General features: G+C 44.2%; 1 protein-coding gene across 1 annotated transcript in view; it reads right to left on the reverse strand.

The window, feature by feature from the left end:
• Positions 1–26,578, reverse strand: part of LOC110493215 (microtubule-associated serine/threonine-protein kinase 3) — a 53,206-nt gene that overhangs the window by 23,457 nt on the left and 3,171 nt on the right. The window contains exons 2-8 of the mRNA XM_021567512.3: positions 21,586–21,666; positions 13,938–14,026; positions 9,829–9,901; positions 8,163–8,241; positions 6,149–6,306; positions 1,129–1,204; positions 780–989 (exon numbers count right to left, since the gene is read on the reverse strand). Of these exons, the coding sequence (XP_021423187.2) occupies positions 780–989; positions 1,129–1,204; positions 6,149–6,306; positions 8,163–8,241; positions 9,829–9,901; positions 13,938–14,026; positions 21,586–21,666 (766 nt within the window). The remainder of the gene's footprint in view (positions 1–779; positions 990–1,128; positions 1,205–6,148; positions 6,307–8,162; positions 8,242–9,828; positions 9,902–13,937; positions 14,027–21,585; positions 21,667–26,578) is intronic.

Raw genomic sequence — 26,578 nt, forward strand, 5'->3', positions numbered from 1 at the left:
AGTGATAAGACCATAGAATTAGAATACATTAGTAATTTAATAGGATCTATACGGATAAGAGAGTACAGATCAGTTGCACTACCAATTACGGGGAAATTCCATTTCCAAATCTATTGTGCACTTTAGGGCTTGAGACTGTCTGGCTAATCGTTTCTCTTGGCCCAGGCTCAATCAATTCCTCTTGATTTAGCGCCATCACATTTGGATGTTTAACTGATGAACAAGTAGTTAATTTATACCCAGCAGCACTAATATGGTAGGGTTGTCTCTACATGTATATGGACAGTTTAATGATGTTGATGCTTCCCTAGACAGACAGCAAAATAAATGAGGGGAGGAAGTGATGTAACAGGCTAAGTTCATTGTCAGTGTTGGCATGAGGCTTTGCTCACTCAGTCACTGTTAGTGAACAGTGAACCAAAGCTAAAGGACAGAAGCCAGAAGATCCCTCAGGAATTGTTTAAATGTCTTCAATTTTTCCCTCTGATGCCAGACTATGGTCTTTCTTTTTTCATTCCTTCGGTCTTAACCTTTGAGAAAAACTCCACAACCTCTTTAGAAACGAATAAGGACAAACTATGAATATTGAACTTTAGACAGCTTAGTAAGTGAAAAAAATAGCAGTAGAATCCTAAGCAAATCATGCAAATCTTTAAACAATGGGTAGTCTGAGGGATCAGACTCAAGTGAGAGTTATCGGCTGATCACATTGTTGAATCTAAGATTGATAACTATCACATTGCTGAACCCAGACACAAAGACATTTGTGGACATCCCACCTCGTGGAGCAGCTTCTCCAGTTTATCCTGCAACTCCACAAAGTAGTGCAAGGTGACCAGGCCCGTGTGGGACTTGTCCAGACAGTCTCGGACCAGCTCCACCAGCTGGTGCTGGATGAAGCCCAGTACACCATCAGACAGTGGGAGGGTGCTTTCTGAGGAGCAGGCAGTGACGATATCCAGCAAGAGCTCCTCCATCTGCAGTGTGGCCTAAAGACAACACACATTCACAAACACACACCGAAGCACTTGTTACGCAAGATCAGAGAGCATAAGTGTTCTGATTATTGCAAATACAAACAGACATTGCCTCCTGTACAAAAAAGGGGGAGAAGACAACATGACATACCTTAGGAAAACGTTCTTTGTAAACATGGTTCATCATGACGACCTCATTATCGAATGAACCCATTGTTCTTGCGGGGCTACAACAGAAAATGACATGAAGCTGGTCAATTTCTATTATTCCAATACAACCAAATGGACTGACAGAGCTCGGCCGTTCTTATTGGGTGGGTGCAATCTTTTGAATAATGGCAAAAATGATCATCCCACAAATATTTATTGTGGAAAAGTGACTGTGCACCATTTTGACAAAAAAATGTAATAGAATCCCTTCAAAACATCTAAATCAACACGTTATTTTACTTCCAAGCTCATGTCCTGTTTTACTGTTACTTTAGATTTTTAAAAATAATATATATATTTTTTTTAAACTTCAGTATTAGGTAAGATAACAGCTAAGATACTGTAAGTGTCACGCCCTGACCATAGTTTACTTTGTATTTTCTATGTTTTGATTGGTCAGGGTGTGATCTGAGTGGGCATTCTATGTTTCATGTCTTGTTTGTCTATTTCTATGTTCAGCCTGATATGGTTCTCAGTCAGAGGCAGGTGTTCGTCATTGTCTCTGATTGGGAACCATATTTAGGTAGCCTGGGGTTCACTGTGTGTTTGTGGGTGATTGTTCCTGTCTATGTGTTTTTCACCAGATAGGCTGTTTTTAGGTTTTCGTTACGTTCATCACGTTCTTTATTTTGTAGTGTTTGCATTGATTCTTGTTTTACGTTTGTTCATTAAAACATGGATCGCAAACCACACGCTGCATTTTGGTCCGACTCTCCTTCTCACGAAGAAAACCGTTACAGAATCACCCACCACCAACGGACCAAGCAGCGTGTCAACAGGCAGGAGCAGCGCGAGGAGAAGCGCAATAAGGATTTCTGGACATGGGAGGAAATCCTCGACGGGAGAGGACCCTGGGCTAAACCAGGGGAGTGTAGCCGCACTAAGGTGCAGCGGGAGAAGAAACAACAGGAACAGCCCAAGGAGTACAGTATGGAGTATACTACTTGGGAGGAGATCGACAGGTGGGCGGCCGACCCAGGGAGAGTGCCGGAGCCCGCCTGGGATTCGCTGGAGCAGTGCGAGGAAGGTTACCGTAGAATGGAGGCGGTGAAAGCAGAGAGGCGCTGGTATGAGAGGGCAGCACGGCGACGCGGATGGAAGCCTGAGAGGCAGCCCCAAAAATTTCTTGGGGGGGGGCTAACAGGGAGTATGGCTATGCCAGGTAGGAGACCTGGGCAGACTCCCTGTGCTTACCGGGGGGCTAGAGAGACCGGACAGGCACCGTGTTATGCAGTGGTGCGCACGGTGTCTCCAGTGCGGGTGCATAGCCCGGTGCGGTATATTCCAGCTCCGCGTGTCTGCCGGGCTAGATTGAGCGTCGAGCCTAATGCCATGAAGCCGGCTCTACGCAGCTGGTCCCCAGTGCGTCTCCTTGGGCCGGTTTACATGGCACCAGCCTTGCGCTCGGTGTCTCCGGTTCGCCTGCATAGTCCAGTGCGGGCTATTCCACCTCGCCGCACTGGCAGGGCGACCGTGAGCATTCAACCAGGTAAGGTTGGGCAGGCTCGGTGCTTAAGAGCTCCAGTGCGCCTGCACGGTCCGGTTTTTCCAGTACCACCTCCACACCCCAGCCCTCCGGTAGCAGCTCCCCGCACCAGGCTTCCTGTGCGTGTCCTCGGCCCAGTACCACCAGTGCCAGCACCACGCATCAGGCCTACAGTGCGCCTCGCCTCTCCAGCGCTGTCGGAGCCCTCCTCCTCTCCAGCGCTGTCGGAGTCTCCCGCCTGTTTAGCGCTGTTAGAGCCTTCCTTCTCTACAGCGCTGCCGGAGTCTCCCGCCTGTTCAGAACTGCCAGTTAGCATAGAGCTGCCAGTTAGCATAGAGCTGCCAGTTAGCATAGAGCTGCCAGTTAGCATAGAGCTGCCAGTTAGCATAGAGCTGCCAGTTAGCATAGAGCTGCCAGTCTGCAAGGAGCTGCCAGTCTGCAAGGAGCTGCCAGTCTGCAAGGAGCTGCCAGTCTGCAAGGAGCCGCCAGAGCTGCCTGTCTGCAGGATGCCGCCAAAGCTGCCAGTCTGCAAGGAGCCGCCAGAGCTGCCAGTCTGCAAGGAGCCGCCAGAGCTGCCAGTCTGCAAGGAGCCGCCAGAGCTGCCAGTTAGTATGGAGCAGCCAGGACCGCCAGTCAGCATGGAGCAGCCAGGGCCGCCAGTCAGCATGGAGCAGCCAGGGCCGCCAGTCAGCATGGAGCAGCCAGTCAGCATGGAACAGCCAGTCAGCATGGAGCTGCCAGTCAGCATGGAGCAGCCAGTCAGCATGGAGCAGCCAGGGCCGCCAGTCAGCATGGAGCAGCCAGTCAGCATGGAGCAGCCAGTCAGCATGGAGCAGCCAGTCAGCATGGAGCAGCCAGAGCAGCCAGTCAGCATGGAGCAGCCAGAGCAGCCAGTCTGTGTCGACCAGTCTCTTCCAGATCTGCCAGTCGTCCAGACTCTTCCAGATCTGCCAGTCGTCCAGACTCTTCCAGATCTGCCAGTCGACCAGACTCTTCCAGATCTGCCAGTCGACCAGACTCTTCCAGATCTGCCAGTCGACCAGACTCTTCCAGATCTGCCAGTCGACCAGACTCTTCCAGATCTGCCAGTCGTCCAGATTCTCCCAGATCTGCCAGTCGACCAGATTCTCCCAGATCCGCCAGTCGACCAGATTCTCCCAGATCCGCCAGTCGACCAGATTCTCCCAGATCCGCCAGTCGACCAGATTCTCCCAGATCCGCCAGTCGACCAGATTCTCCCAGATCCGCCAGTCGACCAGATTCTCCCAGATCCGCCAGTCGACCAGATTCTCCCAGATCCGCCAGTCGACCAGATTCTCCCAGATCCGCCAGTCGACCAGATTCTTCCAGATCTGCTAGTCGACCAGGATCTGCTGAAACCGCCAGCCAGCCAGGTTCTGGTAGTTTCTACTACCTGCCTGGGCTTCCTCTCAGTGCTGAGCTTCTTCTCAGTGCTGAGCTTCCTCTCAGTGCTGAGCTACCCATCTGTCCCGAGTTACCTCTGTCCCGAGCTGTCCCTCTGTCCCATGTTATCATTGTGGTGGGTAACCTATTTAGGGACGTTTAGGAGGGGGATTAAAACTGTCATGGAGTGGGGTCCACGTCCAGCGCCAGAGCCGCCACCGCGGACAGATGCCCACCCAGACCCTCCCCTATAGGTTCAGGTTTTGCGGCCGGAGTCCGCACCTTGGGGGGGGGGTACTGTCACGCCCTGACCATAGTTTACTTTGTATTTTCTATGTTTTGATTGGTCAGGGTGTGATCTGAGTGGGCATTCTATGTTTCATGTCTTGTTTGTCTATTTCTATGTTCAGCCTGATATGGTTCTCAGTCAGAGGCAGGTGTTCGTCATTGTCTCTGATTGGGAACCATATTTAGGTAGCCTGGGGTTCACTGTGTGTTTGTGGGTGATTGTTCCTGTCTATGTGTTTTTCACCAGATAGGCTGTTTTTAGGTTTTCGTTACGTTCATCACGTTCTTTATTTTGTAGTGTTTGCATTGATTCTTGTTTTACGTTTGTTCATTAAAACATGGATCGCAAACCACACGCTGCATTTTGGTCCGACTCTCCTTCTCACGAAGAAAACCGTTACAGTAAGTTATTGACCACATCTGTCTGGCCCATATTTTCAACAAACAGGGCCTTAGTTTTCCCCTTTTCCTGCTTAAACTCATTGTCCAAGAGTTAGGGGGACAGAGCAGAAACACACCCCATCCACAGACCCATTCTGTTTTTTTTGTTGCCATGAAAGAGGCCTCTGTTGCAGCAGATGGCAACCTGCCCACCACGCCCTGCAGCTGCTGCCCCCCCCCCCCCCCCCCCCCCCCCCCCCCCCAGCCTAGCAGGTTCCCGCAGTGCTCTGTTAGCAAACCACCCACGCACGGCAGACCACACCATGCCACAAGAACACAGGGAGCAGAGCATGGTACACAACGCTGCTCTCTTCTCTGCCTTAGGCCACACAGCAGCACCACGCACTGTCGTCCCGTCTGCGTAGGGTATTTTGAAATACAGACGATACGATTTTCAATACAATATTTGTTTGTTTTTTTGTGTTTGGGGAGGGGGGTGCTTATAAGTTAACTATCAAAGATGTGCCAAATACATAATCTCCAGCTCAGGGCTCCAGCGATGCATTAGGTTTGCTAGCTAGTAGCTAGCTTGCAAGATCAAGCTTCTTGGTTCTTGGTTACAGCAGAGACAATCAGTTCCCTCCTTGATCAAGATCCCTGCTGCCTCATTTTATTTAAAACAAAAATAGTGTGCACTGCTGGCAATACCGTATACCTTGGTATGGGAAAGGGGATATATATTTAGTTGTGAATGGATTCAATCAAAATGTGCCTTCCGCATTTAACCGAACTCTGAATCAGAGAGGTGCGTGAGGCTGCCTTAATCAACGTCCACGTCATCAGTGCCCCTGGAAGCAGTTGTTGTTGGGGGGGGGGGGGGGGGGGGGGTGTTGACTGCCTTGCCGGCTTAGGGATTCGAACGCTCATCAACCGCTAGGCTACCTGCCGCCCGCTAGGCTACCTGGTACAGGAATGGTATGAAAATCTGAATACCACCCAACCCCAGTAGTGAGCTTAGCCAGAGGTCAACTTGAGGCGTGCTGAATATTGGCAAATGCAAAATACTTTGCTTTACTTTGAATACAGGAATGACCACATTTGGGCTGAACACCCTTTGTCAATACTGGCAGCAGGGTTGGATTGCACAAAGCAGGATTGCTGGCTGGCTCCACTGTAAAACCTCCACTGACTCAAGTTTAGTCCACACCTAGGCGGCTCTCTTGTTTTGGAAGTACCAATTTGCATGTAGTAACTTCCCATGTCTGACAATAAAACAAAAAAACTCCACAAAAACAAACGTAAGGTGATGATGCATTAAATCTAATTTTGATGATATAGCACTTCATTATTATTGTTCAAGGACGGCTCATTACAGTTCAGGCAAGAGGTAACTGCCGGCTACCTGAGGCTGTGGGAGCGAGGGCGCATGAACGGTGAGGGTCGCACTTCCTCGTCGGCCACATTCTCCGAGCTGAGGAAGTGCTTGAACAGGAAGTGGAGTTGGTCTTGAGTGGGCTGGTAGGGCAGCTGGTGCAGGCGCTCCTGGGAGGAGGAGGAGGACTGGAGAAAAATAAGTACATATCTTTCAAGGGTTCCATTAGTCTAGGTAAATGCCCACTCAAAAAAATCAACACATTATCCCACTGACATATGTAAGAGAACTGTGTTTGACATCATATTTTAAAATTCAAAAGCCAACACTTTATCCTGAAAGATGGAGGATCGGTATCATATTTAGGACAAGAAAACTGTTATTTTTTTCTTGCAGCTATTGAGGCTGAGCACATTCTTTTTGTTCATCTTTTTATTCGATGAAAAGCACACACTGGCCACTTCTGGCAATCTGTCCAATTTTTCACCCCATGAGTCCTGAATAGCAATGATGTCCCTTTTCTGCCTGAACATAAAGAGGTCATGGAGGACCTCTGACAGGCCTATTGTCCCAGTCTGACCTCGCCGCATGTGCCAGGTTATACCTCATTAAACTCCCTAAAAGTGGAGGAACACACGGCCTGTTCTCATCTCACCATCTTTCTCCTACAGACCTTAGATTTTTCACATTGTCTCATGTCGTTCTCCTACTCTGTACTTTAGTTTATTAATTAGACCATGTCATGACATTGGCCTGGGAGGTAGGTTTATGACCGTCATAAATACCTTTTCCCCCCTTTTTCCTCTCTCTACCCTACTGATGTTACATTTGCAAAGCCCTTGGTTAACATAGAGGTAATTTGTAATCAAGTTATGATTTAATTATGTGTATGTGTAATTCTGTGTGATTAGTTAGGTATTTAGGAAATAAATAATTAAACCCAATTTTGTATTGCTAGTTCAACTTGTTAGCCAGGGTTCGTGCAGATAACCAAGAATTTAACTTTCAGATGAGACTGAATTAAGATGACGATTAATATTGACTGCTATTGATGTAAAATATTACTAGGTCTTTAAGAGTTTATTCGGAAGATAACAGCTCTATAAATATTATTTTGTGGTGGCCGACTCTCTAGTTAATTACATTTACATGATTAGCTCAATCAGGTAATCTTAATTACAGATAAATTATTTTATAGAATAGCATGTCATATCACTTAATCCGGCATAGCCAAAGACACGACAACCATTTTTTTTAAACGAGCACACACAAAACTTGAAAAAGCCGTACATACATAGGAGTAAAATCATGGAGGATAACACAAAGTCTGGGACTTATTTCCATTGTGGTCCTCTTGAGACAAGATGGCTAGATATAGTGTCACGCAGGACATTTAGAGGGGAAAAGGAACCAAGTTAGTCTGTCAGAAACATGGATGCTGGTGGATTTGTGAGCAGAGGAGTTTGTGTTTAGGGTTTGTTGAGACATATGAAGAGCAGAGTCCTAATCTCTCATCAGTCACAATAGAGCAGTGGTCCTCCCCTTCCTTGGAGGAGGAGGAGACTCCACTGCTATAGAGCCCCCACACTTTCTCTCTTATAGAATACTTACACAACTTAAACGTATTCTGATGATTATGTTAATGCATTAACAATATTCACAGGGTAAGAAAAATATAAGATGAGGGCATTTGAGTGCGAACCACTAAGACAGCAGACCATTGATAACGCTCTTCAAAAGCATCAAATCATATTACGAGCACAAATACAGAACATTTGCCAATCACGTCACACTTAATATATGCATGTCCTATGGACATTATCCACCGCAGGCTAGGAGTCAAACATGATGGCTCATTCAGACAGATGATGATTCCAGTCAGGATTTGTCCTGTCTGGTCACATGGTCAGTGTACATACATCGTCTCTGTCAGCCTCAGATGTATACCGTATATTATCTTGTTTAATGGTATATGTGGTGTTGTGTAACTGCAGTTTCATATGGCCCCTGTGGGAGTGGAGTGGGGTTAGGTTTAGAGACTTACAGAGACTGTAGAGCTGGGGGGATTGGTTCCGTAGCCGGAAGAGGGGAGGGACGCCAGCGACCATCTTCTGCCTTCCGTTCTGGTGAAAAAAAGGCACACGCCTTATTATGTAACCTTTTATATTTACATATCATATCCCAAACTCCCTTATAACACATTATGTCGTCCCAGCACTACAACACTTTGCTGTGTCTTCTTATTACTTTGTTGTTCATGTAATATACATTGAGGGATTATGTTATGTGTAATCAATATGCACGTGTCACAGTGTATCTGGGCTGAGGAAATAAAAGGGGATTTTATATTTTGGTTTGAGGAAATGTGGTTATCAATTTAAAGCTGGGCATGAGAAAAGCATGAAGGACAATAGGATAAGCGAAAGAAGTACCTGTCAGTGCGAGCCATGTGGCGGAGGTCACGGCAGCAGGAGAAGCAGGAGAGAGATGGTGAACATTTTGAACTGTTACATCTCTCTACAGTCCCATGCTTAGACCAAACATGACTGTGATAGTGAGCCACTGACCTGTGACATTTCATTTGACATATGAAGTCTGACACAATTGGCTTATGTGTCAGTCTTAATTTGTCTAGCCCAACACCAATTTAAAGAGCAAAGAAATGTGCATAGCACTTTCGTTCTTTCTACTGTAATCACCAGGGATATGGGTCACTGACATTAGAAGGGGCTCTAGTCCAGTGGAGTTCTTTTTCAGCCCATTTCCAGAGACATTGTATAAAACTATGTATTTTCCAATCACATCTGGGTTAAGAAAAATCACATTTCTCTAGATATGCATAACCAATAATGTGATGTGCCTTTATTCTAAATCAGAGATGGCTGTTACCATCAGGAATCTAAGTGTTTACAGGTTGCACTGTACTTAAGTCAAAATACTTTAAAGTACTACTTAAGTCGTTTTTTTCAGTATCTGTACTTTACTATTTATATTTTTGACAAGTTTTACTTCACTACATTCCTAGAGAAAATAATCACATTTTTAATCCATACTTTTTCCCCTCACACCTAAAAGTACTCCTTACATTTTGAATGCTAAGCAGGACAGGGAAATGGTCTGATTCACACACTTATCAAGAAATCATCCCTGGTCATCCCTACTGCTTCTGATCTGACAGATTCACTAAACACAAATGCTTCATTTGTAAATAATATGAGTGTCGGAGTGTGCAAAGTTAGTGCTAGTCAGAAAAGACAAGCGTGAGTGTTAGTGCAAAAAAGGCAAGGGTGTTAGTGTTGTGCAGTATACTTCCCTAACTTTAGGGGGAATCTTGTTACACCATTTGGGTGCCAGGACAGAAAAGAGCATTGAGTGTGACATCATTGCATTGAGTGATACATCCTTTCTAAACCCACATTAAAATGGCAAGAGGGACGCGAGCAAGCAAATGCTGAAGGGGAGGAATTAGAGGAGCCGACTGTTTCTCGACCTCTTGTGCGTGCAACGACACTGGTCGCTCCATCAATAATGAAACGCTTTTCTGTGTTTGATTAACGTAAATGGTTTTCAAGGAATGCGGACCAGGTGCAAGAGTGGTTGAGAAAGACAGGTCTACTACTCTAGAGTAAGTATGATCTGAAGGTAGAGGATTCATAAACACCCACACAAATAAACATCCAGAGCTTAAGTGTAGCAGGGTACCAAAATACCTGCGAGCGAATGGGAAGTTGAGGGAGGCACAGGTGGATACATTCCGGGGGCTGTCTAGGGGACTGCTTGCAGCTGAAAAAAAACAAGGGATGATTACCATCATTACATTAAGCTTGGATAACAAGAATATGTCATTCAAGCTTTGTAGAAAACCCCTTTTTTCAAATATTTTGAATAACGATGAAGCAACCTCTATGGAGGGAGGCACGTCTCAGCTACTCCAAGTAGCTAGACTAAATAAAATCTCACATAGGTCTTGTGCCAAACAAAGCAGCAGTTATCATCAAAGGCCATTAATCGAGAGGAGTCTATGCGCAGTTGTAAAGTAGAATTTGGTTCGTCTTTGATGGTGACTGGATTGTTTTGTACTCAAGACACAAAAGTTCATTAACTTCTTGGATATTTAAATTTTTGGATGAAAAACGTTCCCGTCTTAAACAAGATATTTTGTCACGAAAAGATGCGACTATGCATATAATTGACAGCTTTGGAAAGAAAACACTGACGTTTCCAAAACTGCAAAGATATTGTCTGTGAGTGCCACAGAACTGATGTTACAGGCGAAACCCAGATAAAGATCCAATCAGGAAGTGACGCATTTTTTGAAACAGCCTCATGCCAATGACTCCTTATATGGCTGTGAAGCAGCTAGGAGTCAGCTTACGTTTTCCACGTTTTCCCCAAGGTGTCTGCAGCATTGTGACGTCTTTAGGCATTTCCATTGGAGAATGGCTGTTAGAGACCATATAGGGCGAGTGGACGCATGGTGTCTCCCGGAGAAAACGTTGCGTAAAATACTGAGGTAGCAATTTTTCCAATAGTTTATGAGAAACCAACTGCCTCCACGGATATATTATTGAATACATATGTTAAAAACACTTTGAGGATGGATCCTAAACAACGTTTGCCGTGTTTCTGTCGATATTATGGAGCAAATTTTGAAAAAAGTTTGGCGTTATAGTTTAAGTATTTTCGGTCGATTTCTCAGCCAAGCAGGATGAACTAAGGTGACGTTTTTCACCTCCAAAAATATTATTTTTGGAAAAAAGGAACATTTGCTATCTAACTGGGAGTCTCCTGAGTGAAAGCATCTGAAGTTCTTCAAAGGTAAATTATTTAATTTGGTTGCTTTTCTTATTTTTGTGAAAATGTTGCCTGCTGCCAGCACAACCTAGCATAGCATTATGCCATGCTAAACTTACACAAATGCTTGTCTATCGTTGGCTGTAACGCATATTTTGAAAATCTGAGATGACTGTGTTGTTAAGTTATGGCTGCTGTCCCCGTACAGGGACCAACATCAGGGGAAATTTCAGAGTGACAACTAAAAATACAATTTCGTAACATTAAACATTCTTGAAAATGCAAGTGTCTTACACCCTTCAAAAGATTAGAATCTTGGTAATCAAACTACATTTTCCAATTTAAAATAGCTATTACAGAGAACAAATCCCATGCTTTTGTTTGAGAAGATCAATCAAGAACAGAAACATTTTCCCGCCATGACAGTTTTTAGACTTTCACATATGAAGGTAAAATTATGACTTACATTCTGATATCTTGCTCTTATTTCTCTTCCTGAGTATCCCATTGATCAAATGAAGTGCCGTTTTCTTTGATAAAATAAATTTTTATAGCCTAAATCTAAACATTTTGTAAACTATTTGTGCCGTGAATTCCATCTCTATCATTTTTTTACGGAGCATTCGGCGTGATTCGCCCATGTAAACAATAGTTTATATAGTCATTCATGGTGGGTTTCAGTGCATTCCTCTGGATGTTCGCAACACAGTCAAACATCATTGGTTTTTTTGCGGGGAGAATTGACCGAAGTGAGCTGATTTGAAGACAACGATAAATGACTACCTGACGCACCAATCATTTTAGCGAAGCTTCATCGATTTACTATATTTCTGCCCAATGACCACTGATCTTCTTGAAATCTAGCTGGGTAGATAGCCAATGAGCTGAGGTAAACGCCAGTATGTAATGGTTTGGGGTTGGACCACAATTCCTTGGTTGTAATCACACGCGCAGGGAACTCCATTTTCGCCTTGACGATCAGAGCAGTTGCTGTAAGGCTTTTTACGCGCAGCTGTATTTCGGAAAGTTGTAGTTTCAAGATATCCTGGCGAATTACATAATGTAAAGCGAAGTCAAACTCTAAAGTAAAAGTGTAAGTGAGACAGATTTTTTGTTTGAGGAATCTTGGAGTGTTATGATTCAAACGTACTTCTGGACGGGTAAGTGCTAATGCCGTTTTATGAAATATAAAAATATATATATATATTATATATACATTTTTTTTAAATTTAAAGGGCACAGCATGGAGGCGTCATTGTGTTCTGTGTCGCATGAAATGCACCACTTGTTCAGTTTGCCTCTGCTTTACATCAGAAAGAGACTGCTATGGGACAGGGCACAGGCAGCAAAATACTGTGACGAGGAATTGCAAGGGGTGTACTGTTTTTTTTTTTCTATATTTATTTTCTAATATTTTTTTAAACATTTTTTTTTGTGAGTGTGTGTGTTAGAATAGCTTTTTGATGTGTTGTATATAGTTATTTGCACTGCTGTATATAGTTATAGGTCATTTCACCAATTTGGCCACTTGGGTACATTTGGGCAACTTGTGTGGGACACCTGGGTGACTTCATGCTAAATGTCATGTAGCGCACCCATTCCTGAAGTTATCAGTCTGAAACTTTGCACACCTACAGTTGCCCTCTTGTGTTATCCATCAAAATTATCTCCAGCATCCTATCTGACTGTGTGGCTGTTCTAGTACATGTGAAAGATGATACTACAACAATAAAAAACAGGCCTCCCGGGTGGCGCAGTGGTTAAGGGCGCTGTACTACAGCGCCAGCTGTGCCATCAGAGTCCCTGGGTTCGCGCCCAGGCTCTGTCGTAACCGGCAGGAGGTCGCGGCCGGGGCGACGCACAATTGGCCTAGCGTCGTCCGGGTTAGGGAGGGCTTGGTCGGTAGGGATGTCCTTGTCTCATCGCGCACCAGCGACTCCTGTGGCGGGCCGGGCGCAGTGCGCGCTAACCAAGGTTGCCAGGTGCACGGTGTAGCCTCCGACACATTGGTGCGGCTGGCTTCCGGGTTGGATGCGCACTGTGTTAAGAAGCAGTGTGGCTGGTTGGGTTGTGTATCGGAGGACGCATGACTTTCCCGAGCCCATACGGGAGTTGTAGCGATGAGACAAGATAGTAGCTACTACAACAATTGGATACCACGAAATTGGGGAGAAAAAGGGGTAAAAATTCAAAAAAAAATATATTTTTTTATATTCTCCTACATTCAATTAACATTTCCACAAACTTCAGAATGTTTCCATTCAAATGATACCAATAATATGCATATCCTTGCCTCTGGGGCTGAGCTACAGGCAGTTAGATTTGGGTATGTCTTCAGGTGGAAATTGTGTTTCAATATATTTATTTCATTTCATTTGCGATTTTCATGAATAGGAAACGTTGCGTTATGGTAATGAGCTTGAGGCTATGATTACGCTCTCGGATACGGGATTGCTCGACGCTAGAGGTTAACATGCGAGCTGTTTGATACCAATTAAGCAACTGTAAACGAAATGAATGTTTAATTGTGCCACCTAATAAGATAAGCCTCAACATAATTGAACTTGAAAGAGAGTGTCTGCACATCTCTGACATGTAGGCCCTAGTACAGAAATCTATTCATAGGGTGCACCTGCTTGAGTGATATAGTGATATACACTCCCATTGATTCAAATGCTGAGGGGAACACAAAACCAACCACTTTACTGAAGAGACAACTTTAGACAACTTTTAAACTGTTTTTTTTTTTCCTGCCCAATAAGATTTATTTATCTTCCTTTCTACAATCAGCACAGCATACATCTAGAAAAACTTTTAGGCCCAAACGGTTAGTGTGACAAATCTAAAATATTTATATTTGCAGTAAAGGAGTTGGTTTTTCTGCTATGTCGTAGTAGTACAGCGAACTCTGAAACATTCAAACGTGTCAATGGGAGGGCATAGGTCTACCTAGCGTAGTGCAGGCCCCAAAAATAATACGTTGGAGTCAAACTTCTGTTCCTGTGATGGTTTATATGCTTCTTACCGGTGTGGACGGAGAGTGGGGAGAGAGGGCGTGACAGAGTGGGAGATGGTGTCCCCACGCCAAGACTCTTCCTGTTGCTGCTCCGGCAACTGTGAAACACAAACAGTAACAGAGATGTCAGTCACCAACTACAACAAAACACTTAAGTCAACCATCTTGCAGTGCTTAAAAAACACATGTTTTTTAGTTCCGCTTTGTAAATAACAATGGGAATAGTTCAAGACACTTTGAGAAAATAAACTTTGACATATGATTAGATCACTTCTTATGCAACCTTCAGGCTAACATTGCCAAACCAGGCTGCAAAAACTGAGGATTTGTAGCCCAAATCCAGAAGTCATGAACTACTAGCAAGCTGGACAACCTACACAGAAGGGAAGAGCAGCACTGAGAGAAAAATATTTGATGGAAAAAAGGAGGACAGAAGCATCCACGCACATTCTGTCCAGTCTTCAGTACCTGCAGAGAGCCTTACAGACTACTATTACAGATTGCAATAGGACTAGAGGCACACACCTATTCCTTCGACTGAAACAAACCAGAGGCCAAAGAGCATTTACCCTCAACCAATATCACAACACCTAAATAATTGATGTGACCTACTCACGGCCTTCATCCATCTACTGTAGTCAGTCTACCATTCTCACAGTCACTGCCATGCTATGCCCCATCAAACAGTGTTAGCATCGTGTTGTTGTTGACCTGCTGTGCCCGGAAACCTATGATGACTAGAGACTGAAACTTGTGGGAATTAATTACAGGGCTGGAACACAACAGGACAGATTAATAACACGTTTGTCAAACATGACAAAAAAGTGACACCATAAAAAGGTACTACAAATATACCAGTCTATGAATAGAGTGGAAAAAAAGAATCAAAAACAGGTTTGTTTCTATTCTGAAAGTGGCAAAGATGCGCTGCTTTTAAAGCATGTGAAAGGCAGCAACCAATATTTGCCATAAGCAACAGGACAGGACAGGTCATTGTAAAAAAACAAAAGGGGTGCTTGAGTATTTAATAGGTGTAGGGACAGTCGCCTAGGTCCTATGATGATCTTCAAAACTTCAATATAACCAAAAGCAACACAATTGCAAATGGCTTTTGTAAACTGTGAAGCAACAAAATATGAGGGGGGAAACATGCATTTCACTTTGAGTATTGGCCTTGTGTATCAACAGGAGAGACACACAGACAGTTTATTATAAAGACTAGGAGGAGTCAAGAGAATCATCTCCTGGATTTGAGCAGAAGGGGCCCAATAAGGGTCAATATAAAGGACATAATATGGTCACATGGTGTTCTTTCAGAGACTTGTCTAAGAACGCCAGGAACAAGAAAAAAGCCTAAAAGTATATAATAATTTTGCACGCCCAATTTTTCAGTTTTTGATTTGATAAAAAAGTTTGAAATATCCAATAAATGTCGTTCCACTTCATGATTGTGTCCCACTTGTTGTTGATTCTTCACAAAAAAATACCGTTTTATATCTTTATGTTTGAAGCCTAAAATGTGGCAAAAGGTCGCAAAGTTCAAGGGGGCCGAATACTTTCGCAAGGCACTGTATATTGCATGGTAACAAACATTTACTACAAGCTGTGGTGTATCCACTACCATATCCTCACTAATATCACTTGTTTTCTCAATTATTTTAAATCGCCTCTGCTAAGGAGATTCGATTGACCACTCAAACATTTGCCACCTCAATCTCCTTCACCCTTACAGGGCACTCCAGGAACTCAGGATCATGATCCCTACCACAATTGCAACACCGTCATCCTTCTGCACACTGTTCTTTAGTATACTGTTTGTCTGCACACACTTGAAACATGGCCAAATCCTTTACAATTCTTACACTGCAGTAATTTGGGGACGAAAGCTCTTACGGCGTATATTACATAACCAAGCTTCACATGCATAGGTATTTGCTCTTCAACAAAAAACAACAGGACCGACAGGCTCTTATTTTTCTCCATTCACCCAGTGTGTCAGACATCGGGCACCACCCACTCCAGGAATTCTCCTCAGGTATTCAACCTGAACATCGGTCGTCACCCCTGAGATGACTCCTTTAACGGGTGCTCTAGTCCAAAGTTCAAAACACAAAACTTCTGTTGTCTGGATTATTTTGAGGCCCACTGCAATCTTCCTCTGCTTTTCAGAAATACAATTAATCAAAATAAAACCAGTCCTGGTCACTCTGACAGACTTCACTTTTCCAAGCACAAACGTCCCCATTTGACACATCAAATAGGCTTCCCACATATGCATCCTTACTCAACAAACACATCCCATCAAGAAGCAATTCATTATCATTCACACACGTATCCCCCACTCCAATTTTTACACAATTTCCCTTTTGTTCCAGTTTTCGATACTACAAATTTGCTCAACCCACTGCTTGAGTCGAACTCACCATCCACTTCCGCCATCTTCCTGGTCCCCTCTTCATGCCCATTTTCTCACGACCTCCTTATAAATAAAGTAAAGGCCCCTTATATTGTGGAGGACCAAAGTAATCAAAATCAAATATATAAATACATGAATATATAAAATTCATAAACAGCCTAATTAAATACCACATACTCAAGATGAAATAAAATAATTGAATAAATACATGCAAATAAATACAAATGTATTACATCAAATGGATGAATAATTCAATTCAATAACACTTGAATAAAAACATATATGGAGGTAGGCATAGGCCTATAAGGTTAGGCTAAAAACCAATGTGAGACTGTTGCTCTACAATAGGCTTCTTTAATTCATTACATTTAAAACCAATTGCTGCTTCCATTGTGTTGAGCATTAAAACATAAGGATCTCATATTTTTTTAAATTCAAGACGAAAATCAGTTTTGCAAGGAACTGGGAGATCATCAACATAGGATAAACCTATTTAGTGTAATGAGTTTTCATTATACATTTCATGTTAATATAAATTGTCAGTACTTTTTACATTCCATTTTAGTCATTTAGCAGCTGCTCTAATCCAGAGCGAATTACAGTTAGTGCATTCATCTTAAACTAGGTGGGACAAATACATCTGTCCTCAATTAAGTACCTATCAGCAAAGGCAGTGCTAGTAGGGAGAGGGTGGGAGTAAAGAGTGACTGTTAGTTTAGGGAAAAAACAACTATCAGAGTGCTATTGACTGACACAACTAAGATCTGGGTGTGGCTCTGGTGTCAATAGGATTTGTTTCACACGTCTTAACCAGCCACAATGGTGACAGGGTCCTCCTAGAGATCCTTAAAACAATTCATGTGTTTTGAGTTAAGCCTAATGCCAGGTATGTCGACCATTGTAACTATATTCTATGGGAGTTTTTTTGTTCTGCAGATTTGTGTGTCAGATGTGTCAGATTTGTGAATTCTTATTGTAAAAAGAAATGCCTGTGCCACATCTCTTTGTAAATTCACAATCATACACATCATGCCATAATTGTAATTAATTTTTTAAATATCTTCACAGTTTATCTGTAAGAGATACAATGAAACAACTTAAATATTCACAAATGAATGATTTATGTATGACAATACATCTAAGAGGCAGATTAATTAACTATGGGAGATACTTAATTCATTATCTTATTGTTGAAGCCTAGTGAAGTGTATCTTGTGATGAGGTAAGTGCTGATGTCTCTGTGCTAATATAAAAGGCCAGCCTCTCAAATCAAGTGATAAATTAACACACTTTTACATCTGAGAGGGACTCAACTGTGTGGCATGATACATACATTTGTTCTACAGACCTACAGGTAACATTTGCTAAGCACTCCAAGGGGCAAATTATCTCAAGTGATGCAGTTAAATTAATAAATGCAGTTAAATTCAGAAGTAGACTGCAAAATAACAAACATACAATATGAACACCTGCTCTACATTATGAACACCTGTTCTTTCCATGACATAGACTGACCTGGTGAATCCATGTGAAAGCTATGATCCTTTATTGATGTCACATGTTAAATCCACTTAAAATCAGTGTAGATGAAGAGGAGAAGACAGGTTAAAGAAGGATTGTTAAGCCTTGAGACAATTGTGATATGGATCGGGGCGGCAGGGTAGCCTAGTGGTAAGAGGGTTGGGCTAGTAACCGGAAGGTTGCAAGTTCAATTCCCTGAGCTGACAAGGTACAAATCTGTCGTTCTGCCCCTGAACAGGCAGTTAACCCAATGTTCCTAGGCCGTCGTTGAAAATAAGAATTTGTTCTTAACTGACTTGCCTAGTTAAATAAAGGTAAAATAAAATAAAAATTGTGTATGTGTGCCATTCAGAGGGCAAATGGGAAGACAAAAGGTTTAAGTGCCTTTGAACAGGGTATGGTAGAAAATACCAGGCATACCAGTTTGTGTCAAGAACTGCAACACTGCTGTATTTTTCATGCTCAACAGTTTCCCATGTGTATTAAGAATGGTCCACCACCCAAAAGACATCCAGCCAACTTGACACAACTGTGGGAAGCATTGAAGTGAACATGGGCCAGCATCCCTGTGGAATGCTTTCAACACCTTCTAGAGTATATACTCTGATGGGGTATAGGGGGGGGGGGGTGCAACTCAATATTAGGAAGGTGTTCTTAATGTTTTTTACACTCCATGTATATTGCATGCAAGTGTAAGAGGATGCTTTTCGCCTTTCTTGACCCTAGCTCTATAGAAGAGCTTCAGGCTACTGTTTCGAGGTTGAAATGTTATCCTTGTTCCGGGTGCCAAGATATTGGTGGGCGTCTAGCCGATATGGTTATTTTCATAGAGATGACAAGCGACTTCATAGTGCTAAGGAGCCTGGGATCTATTCTGCACACTATGCAACTATGCAATCCGAGATTATGAAGCAGGACCAGAGATTCGATGTTTTAGAAGATTACAGGTAAGGGAGAGTGGTGTATATTGAGCCAAAGAGTTAGTTGAGCCACCGCTTGTTCCTAGGAAACAATACACAAAATTAATGTGACCAAATACTCCATTTCATGGAGCCTGTGAAGGAAGAAACCACATGGTGGTAAGCAAGTTATTTTTTTAATCTAACAGATTTTCACAAAGTCAAATGAATGTGTTTCATGATGCTTGTATTTAAACAAAAGTAGATTGTTTATACATCAGTTGAGGTATCTATAAGCTAGAGTTGAAGTCGGAAGTTTACATACACCTTAGCCAAATACATTTAAACTCAGTTTTTCACAATTCCTGACATTTAATCCTAGCATTGCCTTTAAATTGTTTAACTTGGGTCAAATGTCTAGGGTTGGCTTCCACAAGCTTCCCACAATAAGTTGGCTGAATCTTGTCCCATTCCTCCTGACAGAGCTGGTGTAACTGAGTCAGGTTTGTAGGCCCCCTTGCTCGCACACGCTTTTTCAGTTCTGCCCACAAACTATCTATAGGATGAGGTCAGGGCTTTGGGAGGGCCACTCCAATACCTTGACTTTGTTGTCATTAAACCATTTTCCCACAACTTTGGAGGTATGCTTGGGGTCATTGTCCATTTGGAAGACCCATTTGCAACCAAGCTTCAACTGATGACTTGAAATTTTGCTTCAATATATCCACATAATTTTCCTTTCTCAAGATGCCATCTATTTTGTGAAATGCACCGGTCCCTCCTGCAGCAAAGCCCCCCCACAACATGACACATGACACCCTGACAACATATCACCCCTGTGCTTCATGGTTGGGATGGTGTTCTTCGGCTTGCAAGCCTGCCCTTTTCCCTCCAAACATAATGATGGATCAAGGCCTTGATAAAACTTTAATTGAGTTGGGTTGGGTTGGGTTGGCGCCCCCCCCCCCCTTAAGTTGTGCCGTGGCGGAGGTCTTTGTGGGCTATACTCAGCCTTGTCTCAGGATGGTAAGTTGGTGGTTGAAGATATCCCTCTAGTGGTGTGGGGGCTGTGCTTTGGCAAAGTGGGTGGGGTTATATCCTTCCTGTTTGGCCCTGTCCGGGGGTGTCCTCGGAGTGGGCCACAGTGTCTCCTGACCCCTCCTGTCTCAGCCTCCAGTATTTATGCTGCAGTAGTTTATGTGTCGGGGGGCTAGGGTCAGTTTGTTATATCTGGAGTACTTCTCCTGTCCTATTCGGTGTCCTGTGTGAATCTAAGTGTGCGTTCTCTAATTCTCTCCTTCTCTCTTTCTCTCTCTCGGAGGACCTGAGCCCTAGGACCATGCCCCAGGACTACCTGACATGATGACTCCTTGCTGTCCCCAGTCCACCTGGCTGTGCTGCTGCTCCAGTTTCAACTGTTCTGCCTTATTATTATTCGACCATGCTGATCATTTATGAACATTTGAACATCTTGGCCATGTTCTGTTATAATCTCCACCCGGCACAGCCAGAAGAGGACTGGCCATCCCACATATGCTCTCTCTAATTCTCTCTTTCTTTCTCTCTCTCGGAGGACCTGAGCCCTAGGACCATGCCCCAGGAATACCTGACATGATGACTCCTTGCTGTCCCCAGTCCACCTGACTGTGCTGCTGCTCCAGTTTCAACTATTCTGCCTTATTATTATTCGACCATGCTGGTCATTTATGAACATTTGAACATCTTGACCATGTTTTGTTATAATCTCCACCCGGCACAGCCAGAAGAGGACTGGCCACCCCACATAGCCTGGTTCCTCTCTAGGTTTCTTCCTAGGTTTTGGCCTTTCTAGGGAGTTTTTCCTAGCCACCGTGCTTCTTCACCTGCATTGCTTGCTGTTTGGGGTTTTAGGCTGGGTTTCTGTACAGCACTTTGAGATATCAGCTGATGTACGAAGGGCTATATAAAATAAATTTGATTGATTGATTGATTGAGTTAAGGGTAAGGAATGGGTGGTGTAGAGATTTCAGGATAGTATAGAGAAACAAATTGATGCACAACACTATAAAATAGTAGAATCTTAGATGGTGATCAAATAAATAATGTAATTTCAACAAAAATTAAGTTAATCTGTAATCTTAAAATATCAACAGTTCCTCTATTAACAGAACTGAACAACATTCTTGGTAGTTTTGCCAAATTAACAAGATACAGATATGATTTATCGCCATATATTACAATAACCTGGTGCTCACTACATAGCATACTGGATGCTGCTTCTGTTTGTCAAATCAGTTTTATTTCCTCTGCAGCGCACCATTGGGGGTTGCCAGGCAACCCACATAGGCTGGAAAGACAACTAATAGATGTTTTGTTTTTCCACCATAAACACAGAGCATGACTTACAAGTTAAGACATTTAATTGCAGCTGCATTTAGCATGTTGCAACATTTTATCCAAAACATTTGGATAAAATGAGAGTTTGGATAAAATGTGATTGAAACATTTTGTGCTTTCATCAGTCAAATGAAATAAGCAAAAATACTTTCTGTAAAAGGTAAGTCTGCTTTAAAACACTATCTTCATAATTACATTTTAGCTAGTCATTTAGCAGACACTCTTTCCCAGAGCGACTTACAGGAGAAATTCGTGTTAAGTGCCTTGCTCAAGGGCACATCAACATATTTTCACCTATTCGGCTCAGGATTTGAACCAGCAAACTTTCAGTTACTAGCCGAACACTCTTCTTAACTGCTAGGCTACCTCCCGCCCATGTTCTTCATAGGAGCTGTTCTCAAGCCACTTGTGTGGCTGTGTGCTGTATGTGGGTAATCTTTCTTACCTCCAGGGATGAAGGGTTTGTAAAGGGCTGCAGGGGCTGCATGGGCTCAGTAGAGTTGGGCTTTGGCAAGTGGGTGACAAACTGTAAGACAAGACACAGTCACATGGATTAGTGTGTTGACTCAGCATTGTTGCTGTTGCCAACCAGTGTCTGGGTATCAGCTGACTACACCCCAACATCTCACTTTCATTGGCTGACACTAATAGTTCCGTGATAGACACTCAACAACTGTTTGCAAATGGTGGGGCATTACCCAACTCCGCAGCCGCTGTTTTAGAATACTTTTTCCAGACAGTACCTGATTGTACAGTATATATGATAGTCCGTCATTAGATAGATACTAGTCATTAAGCAGACGCTCTTACAGTAGTGAGTGCGTACATTGTTGTACTGGTCCCCTATGGGAATCGAACCCACAACCCTGGTGCCATGCTCCACCAACTGAACCACACAGGACACCAGATCAATGTCCAGGGCAGGTCACAGCATGATTTTGTCACATGCTGTTTTCAGTCAAAGCAGAAGTTAAATGAAAATAACTTTCAGATCACTTATTGATTACTTTGGCCTGGTTTCCACATTGATAACGTTCTTGTCCAAGTCTACCCGCTGTAACACTGGTGGTCTGATAGGTCTAGCCTCTAATGTCCCAATGGAGACCCCATTGAGAATCAGAGATTTACACATACCAGTACACCAGACGAGGCTGCGAGGAGGCGCTATAGGAGGATGGTCTCATTGTAATGGCTTGAATGCAATTGTTTGATGTGTTTGATACCATTACATTCTTCCATTACAGACATTACAATGAGCCCATCCTCATATAGCTCCTCCCACCAAACGCCACTGCAGTATACAGTCTTATGTTTTGAGCATACTATTAGCTCATGCTGTCTGTCCTCTGTATTCTATAGGAAGACTCATACAGTCGGGTCCATAATAATAATTAAGATTAGCAAAAAAGACTGTATAAAATAAAGACAAATACTGAGCTATATTGCATGCCAACATTATTTATGCTATACAATTGCTCAGAGAAAGATATTTTATAATAAAAAAACTCCAAAAGATAGGGGTCAATTATTGGCACCCCAGTTTTCAGTACCCTACCCTTGCGAGGATAACGACACTGAGCTTTTTTCTGAAGTGTTTTATGAGATTGGAGAACACATTGGGAGGCATCTTAGACCATTCCTCCATACATAACCTTTTCAGATCCGTAATATCCTTTGTCTGCTCTTATGGACTGCCCTCTTCAATTCAAACCACAGGATTTCATTGGGGTTCGAGTCCAGAGACTTCGATGGCCACTGGAGGAATGGTCTAAGATCCCTCCTAACATGTTCTCAAATCTCATAAAACATTTGAAAAAAGGCTGTGTCGTGATCCTCACAAGGGTAGGGTGTTAAAAGTATCGAAAACAGCAACAGGGCCAACAGTAACAATCAGTTTGACCCCTATCTTTTTTATATATTTTTGTTATTACTTGTTAAACAAAAGACATTTCTCGGAGCGAATATATTGGTATAAAATAATACAATTTCACATTTTTTGGAGCATACAATATAGTCTTGTTTGCTAATCCTTTTAAGGGTGCCAATAATAATGGACCTGACTGTATACTACCCAACACATCTGCCATCGTCAAAATATGCCTGTTCATCTATAATGCTGTAGCAGGTCGGCTTTCAGAAGTTGCTGACCCAGCTAGAAGGCTGGCTACTGTATGTTAATTTTCATGTACAGATCTCTGCTTTGCTAACGCGAGTGCACACTGTTGATATGGTTTCAGTGCTGTTGCAGCAGAGGGCTCTTCAGAAACCAGTGCAAAACTGTCACGCCCTGACCGTAGAGCTTTTTATGTCTCTATTTTTGGTTTGGTCAGGGTGTGATTTGGGTGGGCATTCTATGTTCATGTTTCTATGTTTTCTATTTCTTTGTGTTTGGCCAGGTACGGTTCTCAATCAGGGACAGCTGTCTATCGTTGTCTCTGATTGGGAATCATACTTAGGTAGCTTTTTTTCCTTCTTTCTGTGTGGGATCTTGTTCTTCGTTTGTGACCAGGTACTTTGCACTACGAAGCTGTTCGGTCATTGTTTTCTTTATTGTTTTGTTTTGTCTAAAAGTTTAACTTCAACAATAAATATTATGTGGAACTCATAAACAGGCTGGGGATATCGCCGCCCCAAGGAAGAGCTGGAGGCAGCTAAAGTGGAGAGGCGGTGATATGAAGCAAGGCAGCGCAGCAGGCACGAGAGGCGCCCCAAAAATGTTTTTTTGAGTGTCTCCGGGGCGTTGGGAGGGTTCAGTTCGCCCTATGTCTGCGCTCCGCACGTGACGGGCGATTGTGGGCATTGAGCCTAAGGGAGAGGTGCGATTGGTAAGCACCAGATCTCCAGTGCTCCTCCACAGCCCGGTTCAAACTGTGCCTGCACTCTGGAGGGGCCGGGCTAAAGTGGTCATCCAGCCTGGAGGAGTGGTGCCAAGGCTGCGCACCAGAGCTCCTGTGCTCCCCCACAGCCCGGTTTATCCGGTGCCTCCTCCACGCACCAGGCCTCCTGTAGGTCTCCCCATCTCCTCCCTCCAGAGTCGCCCTCCTGTATCTATATCTGCAGTGAAAAGAGTCCTATATTGATATAACCTGAAAGGGCGCTCAGCAAGGAAGAAGCCACTGCTCCAAAACCGTCATAAAAAAGCCAGACTACGGTTTGCAACTGCACATGGGGACAAAGATCGTACTTTTTGGAGGAATGTCCTCTGGTCTGATTAAACAAAAATACAACTGTTTGGCCATAATGACCATCGTTATGTTTGGAGGAAAAAGGGGGAGGCTTGCAAGCCGAAGAACACCATCCCATCCGTGAAGCACAGGGGTGGCAGCATCATGTTGCGGGGGTGCTTGCTGCAGGAGGGACTGGTGCACTTCACAATATAGATGGCATCATGAGGATGGAAAATTATGTGGATATATTAAAGCCAAATCTCAAGTCATCAGTCAGGAAGTTAAAGCTTAGTCGCAAATGGGTCTTCCAAATGAACAATGACCCCAAGCATACTTCCAATTTTGTGGAAATAACTTGATGTGTGAAGCGTTCTGTGAACACTGTGCTCGTTTAGAAAAGGGGCTCTGCGGTGCGGTTATAATGCTCATTGTGCTGCACCCACAAAACTGGGGGTTAATACCATGTGCTGAGCTTGTGATCCATGCGAGAGTCAGATAAGTTTTGGAGAAGAAGCTCCGAATGTACGCTTTATAGATCAACGTCTAGTGGGCAGAAGGCAGGCAGCAGCCCCTGGTTACATTGGCTCAGGAAGGAAAGTGGGTGGAAAGAAAAGAACTACAGCAATGCTAATGCTTTGAGGGAGGTAGGAATTACTATAAAGCAGTTGAAAAATTGGTGCATATTTTCAAAATGAGTAGGGAGTGAGCGATGTGAATTGGGATTTTGGTCATAATAAATACCACATCATGTGTTTGACACTGGCCTGAATCGAAGCTATGTGACATCTGAAACCATTTTAACAATAATTCAGAAGAGGGCAAATAATCTGTGTGCTAAGGTATCTTTGAAAAAGATCTGATCTAATGTAGCTTGCCTATTTTTGCATTGAAACAAACAGTAAGAAGTATCCCTCAATCTGGCCTATGCCCATCCCCCCAACAAAGTGAGAAGTATGCCTTAAATTGTCAGTTTATGATCTGATAATTGGTTCCATTTCGGTAACACTTTTCTTGAAAACTAGTGTCATAATATGGTCATATCACTGTCATGACACATATTTAAACCTGTTGTGACATAAGAGTGTCAAACCCCACAAAACCTAGCACTGTAGTTCTTTTATGTCTGATTATGACACCATAAGGGTGTACCCCCCCCCCCCCCCCCAAAGGTGTGGACTCCAGACGCAAAACCTGACTCTAAAGGGGAGGGTCCGGGTGGGTATTCCTACACGGCGGCGGCTCCGGTGCGGGATGTAGACCACCCCTCCACCCGCAGATACCTCCGCTTTGGTGGTGGCCCTGGTGCATGGACCTTCACTGGAGGAACCGGGCCGCCGATCATCGCCGTAGGAACCAGACCACCGACCGTTGCCGGAGGCTGCGGACAGGGGACCGTCGCCGGAGGCTGCGGACAGGGGACCGCCGCCGGAGGCTTTGTGCCGCGGATCGCCGCCGGAGGCTTCGTGCCGCGGATCGTCGCCGGAGGCTTTGTACGTGGAGCCGGAACAGGTCTCACCGGACTAAGGAGACGTACTGGAAGCCTGGTATGTGGAGCTGCCACAACGTGTCCTGGCTGGATAGCCACTTTAGCTCGGTGAGTGTGGAGAGCTGGCACAGGACGCACTGGGCTATGACGGTGCACTGGAGGCATAGTGCGTAGAGCCAGCGCAGGACACACTGGACCGTGGAGGCGCACCGGAGGTCTGGAGCGCCGAGCTGGCATAACGCGTCCTGGCTGGATACCCCCCTTAGCCCGGCAAGTGCGGGAAGCTGGAACAGGCCAAACTGGGCTTTGCTGGCGAACCGGGGTCACCGTGCGTAGAGCTGGCGCAGGATAACCTGGGCCGAAGAGACGCACCGGAGGCCAGGAACGCTGAGCCGGCACAATCCATCCTGGCTGAATGCCCACTCTAGCACGGCCACTGCGGGGAGCTTGCACAGAGCGCACCGGGCTGTGGATGCGCACTGAAGGCATGGTGCGTAGAACTGGATAGCATGGTGCTTGACCGGTCACTCGCTCCCCATGGTAAGCACGAGGAGTTGGCTCAGGTCTAAACCCTGTCTCTGCCACTCTCCCCTTGTGCCTCCCCCCCCAAAAAAATGGGGAGCTGCCTCTCGTGCTTGCCTCGTTGCCGTGACTCCTGGTATCGCCGCCGCTCCTCCCTTGCTGTTTCCGCCTGTTTCCATGGCAGGGTCTTGTCCCCTGCCATAACCTCCTCCCATGTCCATGAGGTCCTCCACTCACTCTTCTCCCGGGCCCAGGATCCCTGC

This window comes from Oncorhynchus mykiss, chromosome 1, assembly GCF_057628025.1.
Source record: "Oncorhynchus mykiss isolate SJ-2025 chromosome 1, ASM5762802v1, whole genome shotgun sequence".
NCBI classification, from domain to species: domain Eukaryota; kingdom Metazoa; phylum Chordata; class Actinopteri; order Salmoniformes; family Salmonidae; genus Oncorhynchus; species Oncorhynchus mykiss.